At 37.4% G+C, this 14378-nt stretch overlaps 1 protein-coding gene and 1 long non-coding RNA gene across 2 annotated transcripts; one reads left to right on the top strand and one right to left on the bottom strand.

The window, feature by feature from the left end:
- LOC146325543 (galactose-specific lectin nattectin-like) lies at nt 1-1614 on the bottom strand. The gene is made up of 4 exons (XM_084721619.1): nt 1223-1614; nt 834-968; nt 487-598; nt 1-263 (listed from the first exon to the last, which is right to left on the bottom strand). Exons 1-4 carry the CDS (start codon nt 1361-1363, stop codon nt 202-204), a joined length of 450 nt encoding a protein of 149 aa, XP_084577745.1. The 5' UTR covers nt 1364-1614; the 3' UTR covers nt 1-201.
- Nucleotides 1615-9803: 8189 nt separating this feature from the next.
- Nucleotides 9804-10464, top strand: LOC146325542 (uncharacterized). Its single transcript, XR_014770721.1, has 3 exons — nt 9804-9897; nt 10128-10183; nt 10396-10464. It is a non-coding gene; the product is annotated as an uncharacterized LOC146325542 (long non-coding RNA).
- Nucleotides 10465-14378: the final 3914 nt, after the last annotated feature.

The raw sequence follows: 14378 nt of genomic DNA, 5'->3' as shown, positions 1-14378 counted from the left end.
TTACTGACCAGATTGATTTGTTTATTGATTCATTCAAATCAAAGCCGATTGGTTGTCATTCTTTCACCAGTAATGTAAATCTGATTTGTCTTGGATCTTTCAGTAGTGATGTCATTGAGGCTTGACACACTGGTGGAAGTGACATCATCAGTCGGAATGTGACATCCTCATGGCAGAAGTGAGAGCACGTGGTGGAGATCATCACAGGGCCTTAGCACAGACGTAAGGTTTCTTGTCTGGGCAGTTAACGTCATTGGGCTTATCTTGAATTTAAAATGAAACAAACAAACAATTAGTGCAGCAACATATTATCCCCATCATTATTTTTATGAGGATCATTTTTCTCAGAAAAAAACAAGCCTAATTGAAATAAGGAAGTAAGAATGCATTAGGTAATTTATTAGAAAAGAAAAGTTGTCTTATCTTGAATATTTAAATCTTTCTGCAAAATCACAATCAAGAGGACAATAGATAATGAGTATTTACCATTCCAGTTCATCTCCAAGCAATGTTCCCTGTTGCCAGCATTGTCAGGCTGTCCCTTTGGGAAGATTTTGTACACAAACTCACAACCATCACTCCACAACCATGAACCCTCCTGAAAGAAAAAAATGGTTTAAGGGTCAATTCTCTCAAAAAACATTTTTGTGTTGCTATAAAACAAATGAAATGAATGAATGCCCTACTTTCCTAAGATTGTTCTGTCTTTCTAGTAGTCACCCTCTCATGCATGGTAAATAGTTTATTAATATGATGAGAAAAATAACTAATATCAGGGGAACAACTGCATCGTCTGTTGATCAGTTGATTCTGTTTATTGTCAAATCTCTCACCTTTACTGTATCGTGGCCTCCGATCCAAGCTCTTGTATTTGTGCCAGTCACCTTCTTAATCAGATCGTAAACGATTTTGTATTCCTCTGCGCTGTGGATTGAGGCCAAATTCCCATTTCTAGAAAGGCAGTCCATCTAGTGAAGAAGTCAGAGTGAAGAAGAGATTCAGGGAGTGAGTAAAAAATCACACAGAGATGACTGAGTCAGATTACGGCAAAGAAGTGAAACAATTTGAAAATACTAAACAGACAGTAATAATGTGACAGAGAAAGAATACTATTTTTTTAACTATCTCTGGACTTCTTTTTAATGAGTATTGTAAGAACAAACAGTTTTAAAGCATATATCATGAACAGATTTTGCGGAATAAATAATATTGCATCAGTCACCTCTGCATCAGTCCACGACTTTGGACCACTGTGGTAACTGTAAAGCTTGTTGCCATACTTTGTCCAGCCAGAAGGACACTTCTTAGAGCAATCACAGGCTACATGGAACAGAAAAATGTGATCATTGAAGGAGGCCAACATCAACTGAAGTCAGTCTGAGGCATCTGTGGTTTGAGTTAATCAAGTCAAGTTGGTATTTTCCAAATTTAGTCCTTTCAGTGAGATATTCTTTATTTTGTGTGTCTGAGGACAGTGTGTCCTTACTGAGCCACAGCAGAGGACAAATGTCATCAATCAACAGCAGCAAAGATAATTTATCATCTCAGTCAAAGAGGAGTTTGTGTCTTCTGCTGATGAGACGAAGTATCTGCTGCACATATGTAGATGAAAAGTAATACAGCAATTTAGTAGAATCAACTATTCTTTTCTCATTAAGTCAACGTAAATATACAAGTTATATTTGTTTGATTTAATTAAACTTAAACTTTTAAGCATTAATTTTCAGAGCACTTCAAGAACCTAAACATTAGTTTTTTAACTTGAAGTCTTTTGACTTGAAATGACGAGTTGAATGAATTCAGTCGACTCATTAAATTAAGTTTCCAAAAATCATGATCAGGATGATAGCAGAACTCCCAGCATGCATTGTTTTGCGAACTAAAATGCTCTTGACACCTTTGAAGAAAACATATATGATAAAAAAAAAAAAGCTTGATGAATGTTAGTATTGTTTTCAGTCTTTACCCTCTTATACTCAGATTTTAAGAACTGAGGAAGAATCGACTTTTCAAACTGAGAAAATGTAAAAGGAAGTCAGATCTGTTTGTAATGTTTGTCAGTGTGAATGAAGGGTTGTTGGTTCAACTTAATATCTTGATCTTTTTGAACATGTTATCTCAAGTGCAGTTGAATTAATGTCAAGTTTATTTTGAATCATTACAAAAAATACATCAACTTCTCTTTAAGGCCCCAACACATGATCAGCTGTAAAAACACTTTGCACTGGCTGTCCCATGGTTTTCTTATGGAGAGAGCAGTGTCGGCCGACCAAGTGGCACTGCCACCCCCGACATGGCGCATCGCTCAGATCTGCCGCTGCCGGCTGTGCTCAAAGCTCTAATTATTTGAACTTTGACATCGTTTGATGCTGACCTTTCAAAGCACAACCAGCTGAATGTGACGCCACAGGCAGAAGAGACCGCCGATGTGTCAAAGTCACACAAGCAGAAGAGACAGTGACTGATGGTCAACTCTTGAAGGGTACTCCTTTTAAGCTAAAACAGTTTTAAGGTCTTTTTCTTATACTTTCAGGATTCAAGCACAAACACTTCACAACAGCTGTTTCAGCCACTGGATCATGACATTGACCTGCTACACCTAAACCCTGCCTGAACTTAACAATTTAAAGTTTCTTAATATTTCTGGGTATAGAGTATTTTTCCTGCCCTGCTGTTTATTAATATTCAATGGAATGTGCTGAAAGTTGAGTGAGCAACCCTTCAGCAGCCCAGTACTAATGTTAATGATTTTGACAAATAAGAAATAGAGTCAACACTGTCTTTATGGACAACCAAACAGTCAGAAACTCTCCAAGAGCTGGAGAGCAGCAGTCTTTAAAGTCATTTTGAAAACTTATCAGTAACTTGGAGTCTGCAGTCACAAATTTCCAGCTGTCTGTATTTTCAGCCTTCACAACAAAGAAGAACCAACCTGCCTGTGAACATAAAGAAAACATTATTAGCACTAAACTCAACTCCTAAACATGGAAATGAAGCTGTCATGTTGTTGTCAAAGACACATTTTCATTTCAATACTCTAAATAATGTCATGTTAAAAACATGATATTGATATAAATATCTTAATAATTATAATCTTATAATTAATTATTATACTGTACGTATTTCTTACATTTGCTTCAGTCCACAGTCCAACTGTCAAGCAGAGGACCACAACGAAACACAGACCTGAAGACATCTGTGTAAAGATATATCAGAGAAATAAATGCACCTTGAAAAAGTTCACATTTTCTAAATGTGAGATTCAAATGCAGAACTTTTTTTGTTTTTTTTTTAAAGAAATGCTCATTGGAATTAAAACCTCACCTTGCTTCTGATGATCAGATGAGGCTGCAGCAGTAGCAAGTAGAGTAGCAGGATGTCTTGAAAATGGAAATGCAGTCTTCATATAACTTCTAGGTTCCACTTGTTGACTCGTACGATCACATGATGTTGTTTAATTAAAGTAATGAATTCTGAATTATGTGCACAGACTTCAAGACAAACCAGAATACTCTTTAAACAAAGTGAGAAAATATAGATACACGCTGTTCTTAAACATCAGCCAGTGCATGCTTCAGAAATTAATTCATGGGTTGTAATTGACTCTTACTAGGTCCCCTTTATGGTCTGTCCTCCAGTGACAGTTGAGCAAGCTTGGTACCTCGGTCAACTTTCTCCTGTCCTGTTTCCTGTACTTAGATATGCTATCTGCTGGGCTCGTCTGTGGTGACAAGAAAACCAAGTTTTGGAGACGGTTAAAAGATTGATGAGGGACCTATAGTCTCTTCTTAAATGAGGTATATTTAGCAAAATGGTAGCTAACTAGTTAGTTAATCGACATCAGTAATTAGCTAACTTCTTAGAGCAAAACACTGGCTGTCTGAAATTCCATCATAACATGCTGTTTTGTAGGCTAAAGTCAAGGGTCTGTTTGTTTCTTGGCATTTTTAAAATAACTTATTTTCTGTATATTTAATTTTCTCTCACATCTGAAAGTAAAAGTTGAAACAACCAGAACCCTAAAAGCTTTAATATGATTAACATGTTTTCTTTGGTGTATTTTGTCCAAAAAGAACAGCAGACTTAAGTTACAGGACATCTGAAGGATGTTTGGTGTGGAGACTTTGGAAATGGAATAAAAGAGGTGTGGCTCACAGTGGTGTGCACGGATCAAAGCAGCACATCACAGATGCTTTTATGTTTATGTTTACTCATTACACTCAATTATGTGGTAGTCTTGAGTGTGAGTTTTGATATATTGTTGTACAAGATTGTCTATTTTGGAGAATCCTCAGTGTTTAATGTGAGTATAAGGCAGTAGAGGTTTGCACATCAACTGCAGCGCAAAGAGGGCTGAAGATGCATCTGCACACTTAAAGCTAAAATCTGAAAAAAAAAAAATTAGTATTTGATTGGTGTTGCTGTTGACACTGATCATATTACATGAATAAGTTATGGACCAGACATTATCTATAGACATCGAATTGGTTTCTTTGTCAGTGTGAGGTAACTTGACAGTTTAGCAGCCATCTGCTCACAGTGACAGTGGTAAAATGCTTAGCCAACATGATTATCATGCTCGCAGTAAACCAAAGGATTGGACAAACTACAGTTTTAGTAAATAACTTTGTCTGATAAAGGTCTAGTACCGAAACATTGCAAATAAATGATTGTAAGTTAGACAGTGTGCAGGAGTCCTTTGGCAACGTTTTAGTCAGATGATGATGTAATAAGTGAAATGAAAGATTCACAAAAGTTGTTACAGATCAGTTTTTGCTCTGTGATGCAGTCAGTCCTTTGACTTTACAGTAAGAAGAAATCCTTGTTTGAATCCCAGTTCAAATGTTTAATTTCTTAGGACCTTTGCAACTGCAAGATGTTTTTTGAGCTATAAACTAAATGATATGACTGTACTGTGATAAAACACATTAATGCTGTTGTTAATATTGACATTTCTTACCAAAATAAAGAGTTAGTAAGAGTAAAGTATAGTTGCAGTTATACTAAGAATTCAAACATCAGATCATAGACACCAGGGGAAATGTTTTGTCTGTCAAAATAACTGGACCCCTGCCCTTGTACAGTCAGACAGTCCACCATAGGTGACAGAAAGTACTCTATGATAAACTGCTCAGTTTGCGTTGTACCCATTCCCACTGACAGGACTGATCTACTCATGGGTTGTCTGCCATTTTGATCTGTAGTTGGTCAGCTTCTCTCCTGGACTTTGCTGGCATTATGTGTCACAATTTTTTGTTGGAGCCCAGAACAACACTTACACTGAGTGACAGACGACTTGCCTGTCATTCAGGTTTAATTACTCCTCCACAATGTCTCATGGACCTGTTTTGGTTTTATTATTTCTCATGTCATTCCAAGTATGTGAAACTGCAGTATTATGTGTTAGAACAGTGTGTGCATGAAAATAAAGGACAGATTTTGTTCTGTTTTGATTCAGTAAGGGACTGTGCATTTTGTTTTTCAATACAGGACAATCTTGTATTATACAGGACAGGTGACAACCCTGTCAACACACCATCTACTACTGTTAGGGACAAATTTATGTCATGAAATTTATATTAATGAAAAGAATGTTAAATCTCTCTGATCAGACGTTGTCGCTCCACCTGACTGAACAACTCTTGCCTCACAGTTCAGTGGGTGGGGTGGAGCCTCAGGCCTGAAGTGAAGTGACACTTTAAGTAAACTCCTCTTGGCTGTTTAATCAAGATGATATTGTTTAATTTAACTCAAATATCCATTTTGAAGTAGTAAAAATCATCATGAAACCCTCAGGCAAGTAGCAGTATCAGTTATACAATATCTAGTTAAATGATACTAAATGGCCAAAAGAATATGGACACCTCTGTCTTCATACATTTCTCTACTTTTGGTCTGGGGCTGCGTCATTCATTTCATTTTAAGGCTGACCAACGCTGGCACACATTATCAATCAAAAAATGACATCAAATGTTATGAACATAAAACACTAACAGTAATAAAGATATATGAAACAAACTTTTTTTTAAATCAAATATTTCACGTAGGAATTAATCACTTTTGTTTTATTTTGTTTGGTCACATAATAACCTGTCACACAGGCGAGTAGCAGTTTCAGAACCACCATCACTCGTTATATGAATGAATGAATGAATGAATGAATGAATGAATAAATGAAACTTTATTGATCCCACAACTTGGAAATTCCATTCGGTTACAACCTGTCCCAGAGGACACAAAAGCACAAAAGACAGTACAAATAACTGACATGGGAGGACAGGGACAGGAGGACCACGATGCAGCCAGCCCTGAGCGGCGCCTCGCTTACTTAGATGAAAAACAAATGAAAAACAGGAGGGGAGGAAGAGGGAAAAAAAAGGCAGATCCCAGACTATGCACCTGATGAGGGGGGACACAGTGTGGGATTTGGAAAAAAACACCTCAGCACAAAGCAACAGTTAAGACATTATAACAAAACTCGAACACCTGCACATGTGGGTGGGGGGAGGAATTGGGGTGGGGACTCACAGGTCACTGAAGAGGAGATGATTTTATAAGAGTATTTATTAAGTCAGCCTTAAAATGAAATGAATGACGCAGCCCCAGACCAAAAGTAGAGAAAAGTATGAAGACAGAGGTGTCCATATTCTTTTGGCCATTTAGTATCATTTAACTAGATATTGTATAATTGGTACTGCTACTTGCCTGTGGGTTTCATGATGATTTTATTACTTCAAAAAGGATGTTTGAGTTAAATTAAACAATATCATCTTGATTAAACACCCAAGAGGAGTTTACTTAAAGTGTCACTTCACTTCAGGCCTGAGGCTCCACCCCACCCACTGAACTGTGAGGCAAGAGTTGTTCAGTCAGGTGGAGCGTCCACGTCTGATCAGAGAGATTTAACATTCTTTTCATTAATATAAATTTCATGACATAAATTTGTCCCTAACAATAGTAGATGATGTGTTGACAGGGTTGTCACCTGTCCTGTATAATCTGTCCTTTATTTTCATGCACACACTGTTCTAACACATAATACTGCAGTTTCACATACTTGGAATGACATGAGAAATAATAAAACCAAAACAGGTCCATGAGACATTGTGGAGGAGTAATTAAACCTGAATGACAGGCAAGTCGTCTGTCACTCAGTGTAAGTGTTGTTCTGGGCTCCAACAAAAAATTGTGACACATAATGCCAGCAAAGTCCAGGAGAGAAGCTGACCAACTACAGATCAAAATGGCAGACAACCCATGAGTAGATCAGTCCTGTCAGTGGGAATGGGTACAACGCAAACTGAGCAGTTTATCATAGAGTACTTTCTGTCACCTATGGTGGACTGTCTGACTGTACAAGGGCAGGGGTCCAGTTATTTTGACAGACAAAACATTTCCCCTGGTGTCTATGATCTAATGTTTGAATTCTTAATATAACTGCAACTATACTTTACTCTTACTAACTCTTTATTTTGGTAAGAAATGTCAATGTTAACAACAGCATTAATGTGTTTCATCACAGTACAGTCATATCATTTAGTTTATAGCTCAAAAAACATGTTGCAGTTGCAAAGTGTACATTACCTCTTTAAAGAATATGCGTCGGCCAGTTGATCTCCCCATTTATTCTGTATTATCAGAATCCTTCCAATAACCGTTTCACCAGCCCAGTGTCCTGGGACAGGAAATACATTCATATTAGAGGAATCTGCACCTAAGGTAAAGCTCAGCTTTATTGTCACATATACAATTATACAGTGAGATTTAGACCTGAGATATACTTACTTTTACTCATTTGCAGACACATCCATACACATCATGGCTACCTCGCTGTGTCCATTTGGAGAGATGGTTGTGCAGGTCCGCAGAAATTAAGCATTTGAACTGGGATTCAAACAAGGATTTGTTCTTACTGTGAGGTCAAAGGACTGACTGCATCAGAGCAAGAACTGATCTGTAACAACTTTTGTGAATCTTTCATTTCACATATTGCATCATCATCTGACTAAAACTGTAGTTTGTCCAATCCTTTGGTTTACTGCGAGCATGATAATCATGTTGGCTAAGCATTTTACCACTGTCACTGTGAGCAGATGGCTGCTAAACTGTCAAGTTACCTCACACTGACAAAGAAACCCATTCGATGTCTATAGATAATGTCTGGTCCATAACTTATCAGTGAAAATCAATCTTTTTTTTTTGCTTTTGGTGTGTAGACCCATCTTCAGCCCTCTTTGGGCTGCACTTCTTTTACATCCCAGTTGATGTGCATACCTCTACTGCCTTATACTCAGTGGTCAACAAAGTACTCAACCCCAGCTCTTGAGTCAACAAATATCACTACAAGTGAAAGTTGCTCAGTCAACATTTTACTCGAGTTAAAGTACTAGAGTACTTGCCTTTAAAAATACTAAAGTATTCAAAAAAACAAATTACAAAGTACATTTTCTAATATCAATAAATTGCTGTATTGTTTTCACACTGCATTTACTCAACCCTGTAACTCTTTGAAACCATCTAATGATGCACTGACTTGGTTGTAGAACTACTATGCTGCACAAAGCATACAGAAACACCTATAAAAACTTAGCATAGAAATGCAATCAAAAACAAAAAGGACAGCTATTGTCATTTTGTGATGCAACTATATTAAAATCACCACATACAATTAGATTTAAGCCAACCTGAGATTTCTTTCTGGCTTCAGGGGCAGTATATACATCAATTACGTGGTATTTCTCATCCCAAAAAAACAATCCAACATTAAACGCCTACCCGGAATTATTTCTCTGTCTAATTATAATTAACATCTTGAAATTTAATTTTGTCTTTCTGCTGTTATCACCACTTTCGCGTTTTGTTTGAATGAAAGAGGGAGAGCTTCCTTGCGCTTGTTACAAAGCGCCTGGATGACATATTTCTGCTTTTACATCATTGCCAGTTGAGAGCGGGTACTGTGATTGGTTTCCCTCTGTGAGGAACACAGCATGTGGCTAATTACATTTTAGAAAAGAAAAAAAAACAACAGCTGACTTCAAAGCTATGCTTAGTCTACAAATAATCTGAAAGTCATAAAGTCATTTTCCAAAAAAATTGAAATAAAATAAAATACTCAAGTAAAGTAGAGATACTCAAAAAATTGCACTTAAGTTCAGTACTCAAGTAAATGTACTTCAGTACTGTCCACTAATGCCTTATACTCATATTAAACACTGAGGATTCTCCAAAATACACAATCTTGTACAACAATATATCAAAACTCACACTCAAGACTACCACATAATTGAGTGTAATGAGTAAACATAAACATAAAAGCATCTGTGATGTGCTGCTTTGATCCGTGCACACCACTGTGAGCCACACCTCTTTTATTCCATTTCCAAAGTCTCCACACCAAACATCCTTCAGATGTCCTGTAACTTAAGTCTGCTGTTCTTTTTGGACAAAATACACCAAAGAAAACATGTTAATCATATTAAAGCTTTTAGGGTTCTGGTTGTTTCAGCTTTTACTTTCAGATGTGAGAGAAAATTAAATATACAGAAAATAAGTTATTTTAAAAATGCCAAGAAACAAACAGACCCTTGACTTTAGCCTACAAAACAGCATGTTATGATGGAATTTCAGACAGCCAGTGTTTTGCTCTAAGAAGTTAGCTAATTACTGATGTCGATTAACTAACTAGTTAGCTACCATTTTGCTAAATATACCTCATTTAAGAAGAGACTATAGGTCCCTCATCAATCTTTTAACCGTCTCCAAAACTTGGTTTTCTTGTCACCACAGACGAGCCCAGCAGATAGCATATCTAAGTACAGGAAACAGGACAGGAGAAAGTTGACCGAGGTACCAAGCTTGCTCAAGGGTCACTGGAGGACAGACCATAAAGGGGACCTAGTAAGAGTCAATTACAACCCATGAATTAATTTCTGAAGCATGCACTGGCTGATGTTTAAGAACAGCGTGTATCTATATTTTCTCACTTTGTTTAAAGAGTATTCTGGTTTGTCTTGAAGTCTGTGCACATAATTCAGAATTCATTACTTTAATTAAACAACATCATGTGATCGTACGAGTCAACAAGTGGAACCTAGAAGTTATATAAAGACTGCATTTCCATTTTCAAGACATCCTGCTACTCTACTTGCTACTGCTGCAGCCTCATCTGATCATCAGCAGCAAGGTGAGGTTTTAATTCTTCTCTTTCATCACATTTACATTTACATTTATTGTCCACTTGCAAAGTTTTTGGGTTTATATCATCCTCTGATATAACCAATGAGCATTTATTTTAAAAAAAAGAAACCTTAGCAAAAGTTCTGCATTTGAATGTCCCATTTAGAAAATGTGAACTTTTTCAAGGTGCATTTATTTCTCTGATATATCTTTACACAGATGTCTTCAGGTCTGTGTTTCGTTGTGGTCCTCTGCTTGACAGTTGGACTGTGGACTGAAGCAACTGTAAGTAATGTGTACAGTATGATAATTATTTATAAGGTCTTTGAATTCAACATCATGTTTTTAACATGACATTATTTAGAGTATTGAAATGAAAATGTGTCTTTGACAACAACATGACAGCTTCATTTCCATGTTTGGGAGTTGAGTTTAGTGCTAATAATGTTTTCTTTATGTTCACAGGCAGGTTGGTTCTTCCTTGAATTGTGAAGGCTGAAAATACAGACAGCTGGAAATTTGTGACTGCAGACTCCAAGTTACTGATAAGTTTTCAAAATGACTTTCAAGACTGCTGCTCTCCAGCTCTTGGAGAGTTTCTGACTGTTTGGTTGTCCATAAAATCCTTAAAATCTGAGTATAAGAGGGTAGAGACAGAAAACAATACTAACATTCATCATGGTCTGCAGTCTTTTCATTCATGTGAAAACACTGCAGACCATGACTGATCTTAAAGTGTATTAGAGACACACAAAAAGTCTTTACCATAGATGTTTACTTCAAAGGTGTCAGGAGCATGTTTGTTCTCAAAACAATGCATGCTGGGAGTTCTGCTATCATCCTGATCATGATTTTTGGAAACTTAATTTAATGAGTTGACTGAATTCATTCAACTCGTCATTTCAAGTCAAAAGACTTCAAGTTAAAAAACTAATGTTTAGGTTCTTGAAGTGCTCTGAAAATGCAAAAACTTTTAAGTTTAATTAATTCAAACAAATATAACTTGTATATTTACGTTGACTTAATGAGAAAAGAATAGTTGATTCTACTAAATTGCTGTATTACTTTTCATCTACATATGTGCAGCAGATACTTCGTCTCATCAGCAGAAGACACGAACTCCTCTTTGACTGAGATGATAAATTCAGTTGATGTTGGCCTCCTTCAATGATCACATTTTTTTTTTTCCATGTAGCCTGTGATTGCTCTAAGAACTGCCCTTCTGACTGGGTTCATTATGGCAACAAGATTTACAGTTACCACAGCGGTGCAAAGTCATGGATTGATGCAGAGGTACTTTTTTGTGCAATATTACTTATTCTGCCAAACTGTATTCATGATATATGTTTTTCTTGCAAAACTGATTCAACAGAAGAAGTTAAAAAAAGATTCTTTCTTCTTTCTCCGTCACATTATTACTGTCTGTCCAGTATTTTCAAATTGTTTCACTTCTTTGCCGTAATCTGACTCAGTCCATCTCTGTGTGATTTTTTACTCACTCCCTGAATCTCTTCTTCACTCTGACTTCTTCACTAGATGGACTGCCTTTCTAGAAATGGGAATTTGGCCTCAGTCCACAACACAGAGGAATACAAAATCGTTTTCGATCTGATTAAGAAGGTGACTGGCAAAAATACAAGAGCTTGGATCGGAGGCCACGATACAGTAAAGGTGAGAGATTTGACAATAAACAGAATCAACTGATCAACAGACGATGCAACTGTTCCCCTGATATTAGTTACTTTTCTCATCATATTAAAAAACTATTTACCATGCATGAGAGGGTGACTACTAGAAAGACAGAATAATCTTAGGAAAGTAGGGCAATTATTATTATTATTATTATTTCATTTGTTTTATAGCAACACAAAAATGTTTTATGAGAGAATTGACCCTTAAACCTTTTCTTTTTCATTTTTTTTCAGGAGGGTTCATGGTTGTGGAGTGATGGTTCCGATTTTTGGTACAAAATCTTCCCAAAGGGACAGCCCAGCAACTATCTCAACAGGGAACATTGCTTGGAGATGAACTGGAATAGTAAATACTCATTATCTATTGTCCTCTTGATTGTGATTTTGCAGAAAGACTTAAATCTTCAAGATAAGACAACTTTTCTTTTGTAAAAAATTACCTAATGCATTCTTACTTAGTTATTTCAATTAGGCTTGTTTTTTACTGTACATCCACTGAGAAAAACGATCCTCATAAAAATAATGATGGGGATAATATGTTGCTGCACTAATTGTTTGTTTCATTTTAAATTCAAGATCAACCCAATGATGTTGGCTGCCACGAAAGGAAACCTTACGTCTGTGCTACAGTACTGTGATGATCTCCACCACGTGCTCTCACTTCTACCATGAGCATGTCACACTCCCACTGATGATGTCACTTCCACCAGTGTGTCAAACCTTGATGACATCACTCCTGAAAAATCCAAGACAAATCAGATTTGAGTCAATAAACAGATAAATCTGATCAGTAATTTGTCTCGTCTCAACTCTCATTGATGTTTTCAGTCCTTTATCCATCTTATTTGTAGCCTATTTTTGATTCGAACTCAGCTCTTTCTGTCTGTGACTGCTCCAGGTGATTTTAATGTTTTCTCCTCTGTCTCTTGCTGCCTGGCATTTGGTCTTTGTGTTCCCAAAAAATGAGGCCAAAAACCAAGTGACCTTGCCCCTAAAATGATGAAATTCCAGGACTGGTCTGCACATTACCCTGCAACCCCCAATAAGATGAACTGTTCCATCAAGTGGGTCACAGTTAAGGGAAGTATAAGGGAAGCTGTCAACCCTCAAAACATCCATCATCTCTGTGTGTGAGGTTGTTTCATCAAAAGCAAAACTTATTACCATTTCATATCGGAGCAAAGTGTTTTTGCTCGATAACGTGTGTGTTTCATAAGGTTTCAATGATGTGGCCCCAGTTTTTGTCAAAACTATCAGGGAATAATGAAAATACAGTTAAAATCAGGAATAATCAGGGGCAGCTGTCTCTCTAATGGCCCCCTTGCCACATTCCACCTCTGAAAGGTGCATGGCTTGTTCCAGAAGAGCCAGGAGAGTGGCTGAAATTGAGGACAGGGTTGGGGTGAGCATGTAATGTCAGAATGATTCAAATGTAAACATTTAGACTAACATCAGACTGTAACTCTGATAATTCATGAGATTACAAGAGCGTGTGAGAATCCATGTTGCCGAGGTTCAAGTTATCTATTTTTGACGGTGCTCTCATAGTGCATCATATGATTCGTTGATCTCATTGGATGAAGTTATCTGCTGTTAGACATGATACACAGATGGTCAGTCTAATCACCTGCCAAGTGTTTTTTTGACAGTGCTGACATGTCAGGTTATCACAATTGTGACGACCCCTCCTCCCTGCCACTAGTTTCTTCCTGCCCCTGTTGCTGCTGTTTCTTTCTCTCTCTTGCAGGAGGGTCGTTAGTAGGATGGGCCACACCTGGGCCCAGTGTGCTCCTTCCTTTTAAATAGTTGCCAAAGCCTGCAGTCCCTCTCTCTTCTTCTGCTCTTCTCCTGCCAGCACTCAGAGGGTTAACACCGCAGCAGCATTATCCCAGCATGCTGTTCCTTTTTTTTGTTTTCCCATACACATCCACATGCACCCATACCTGCACTACACCACTGATCTACTGATTTCTTACATGTTTTGTTGACTTGTTTGGTTAAATAAATTAAGTTTCTCAGCCTGCCACCTGGTGTCTGTCTCCCTTTGTGTTGCAGCCATTGAGCCAGGCTGTAACACAACACTGTATGCCCTGTAAAGCATTAGAAAGATATGACAGTATGAAAACATAGTTACTGCTAAGAATGATAATGTTTAATTGATGATTAATTGACCGGTCATAAATTTAGTCCATCAAGGAAAATCTAATCGATCTATCAAATGAAGATCTGAAATATAAAATAGATTATTGTCATGAGCGAGTGTGCTCCACATGTTATAGAGAATATGCAATATGTTGCTTTGGAAATAAAGCTTTCATTGAGGGGAAAAGCCCAGTTACTGCCTCGGCCTAGTGTCCACTGTAAGGTTTGGTGGAACAGGCAACAGCTTGGGAGGATCTATTGTTGTTCTGACGTGACTGTGTCACTGCACACAAAGCTAGGTCAATAATGACCTCTGATGTCAACCCCACTGAACACCTTTGGGAGGAATGCCAACCGTGAGCCAGGCTT

The sequence above is a fragment of the Lutjanus erythropterus genome, chromosome 6 (assembly GCF_056507025.1).
Source record: "Lutjanus erythropterus isolate fLutEry1 chromosome 6, fLutEry1.hap2, whole genome shotgun sequence".
NCBI lineage: Eukaryota > Metazoa > Chordata > Actinopteri > Lutjaniformes > Lutjanidae > Lutjanus > Lutjanus erythropterus.
Note: the sequence above shows the minus strand (reverse complement) of the source record. Positions and strands in the feature narration are given on the sequence as shown.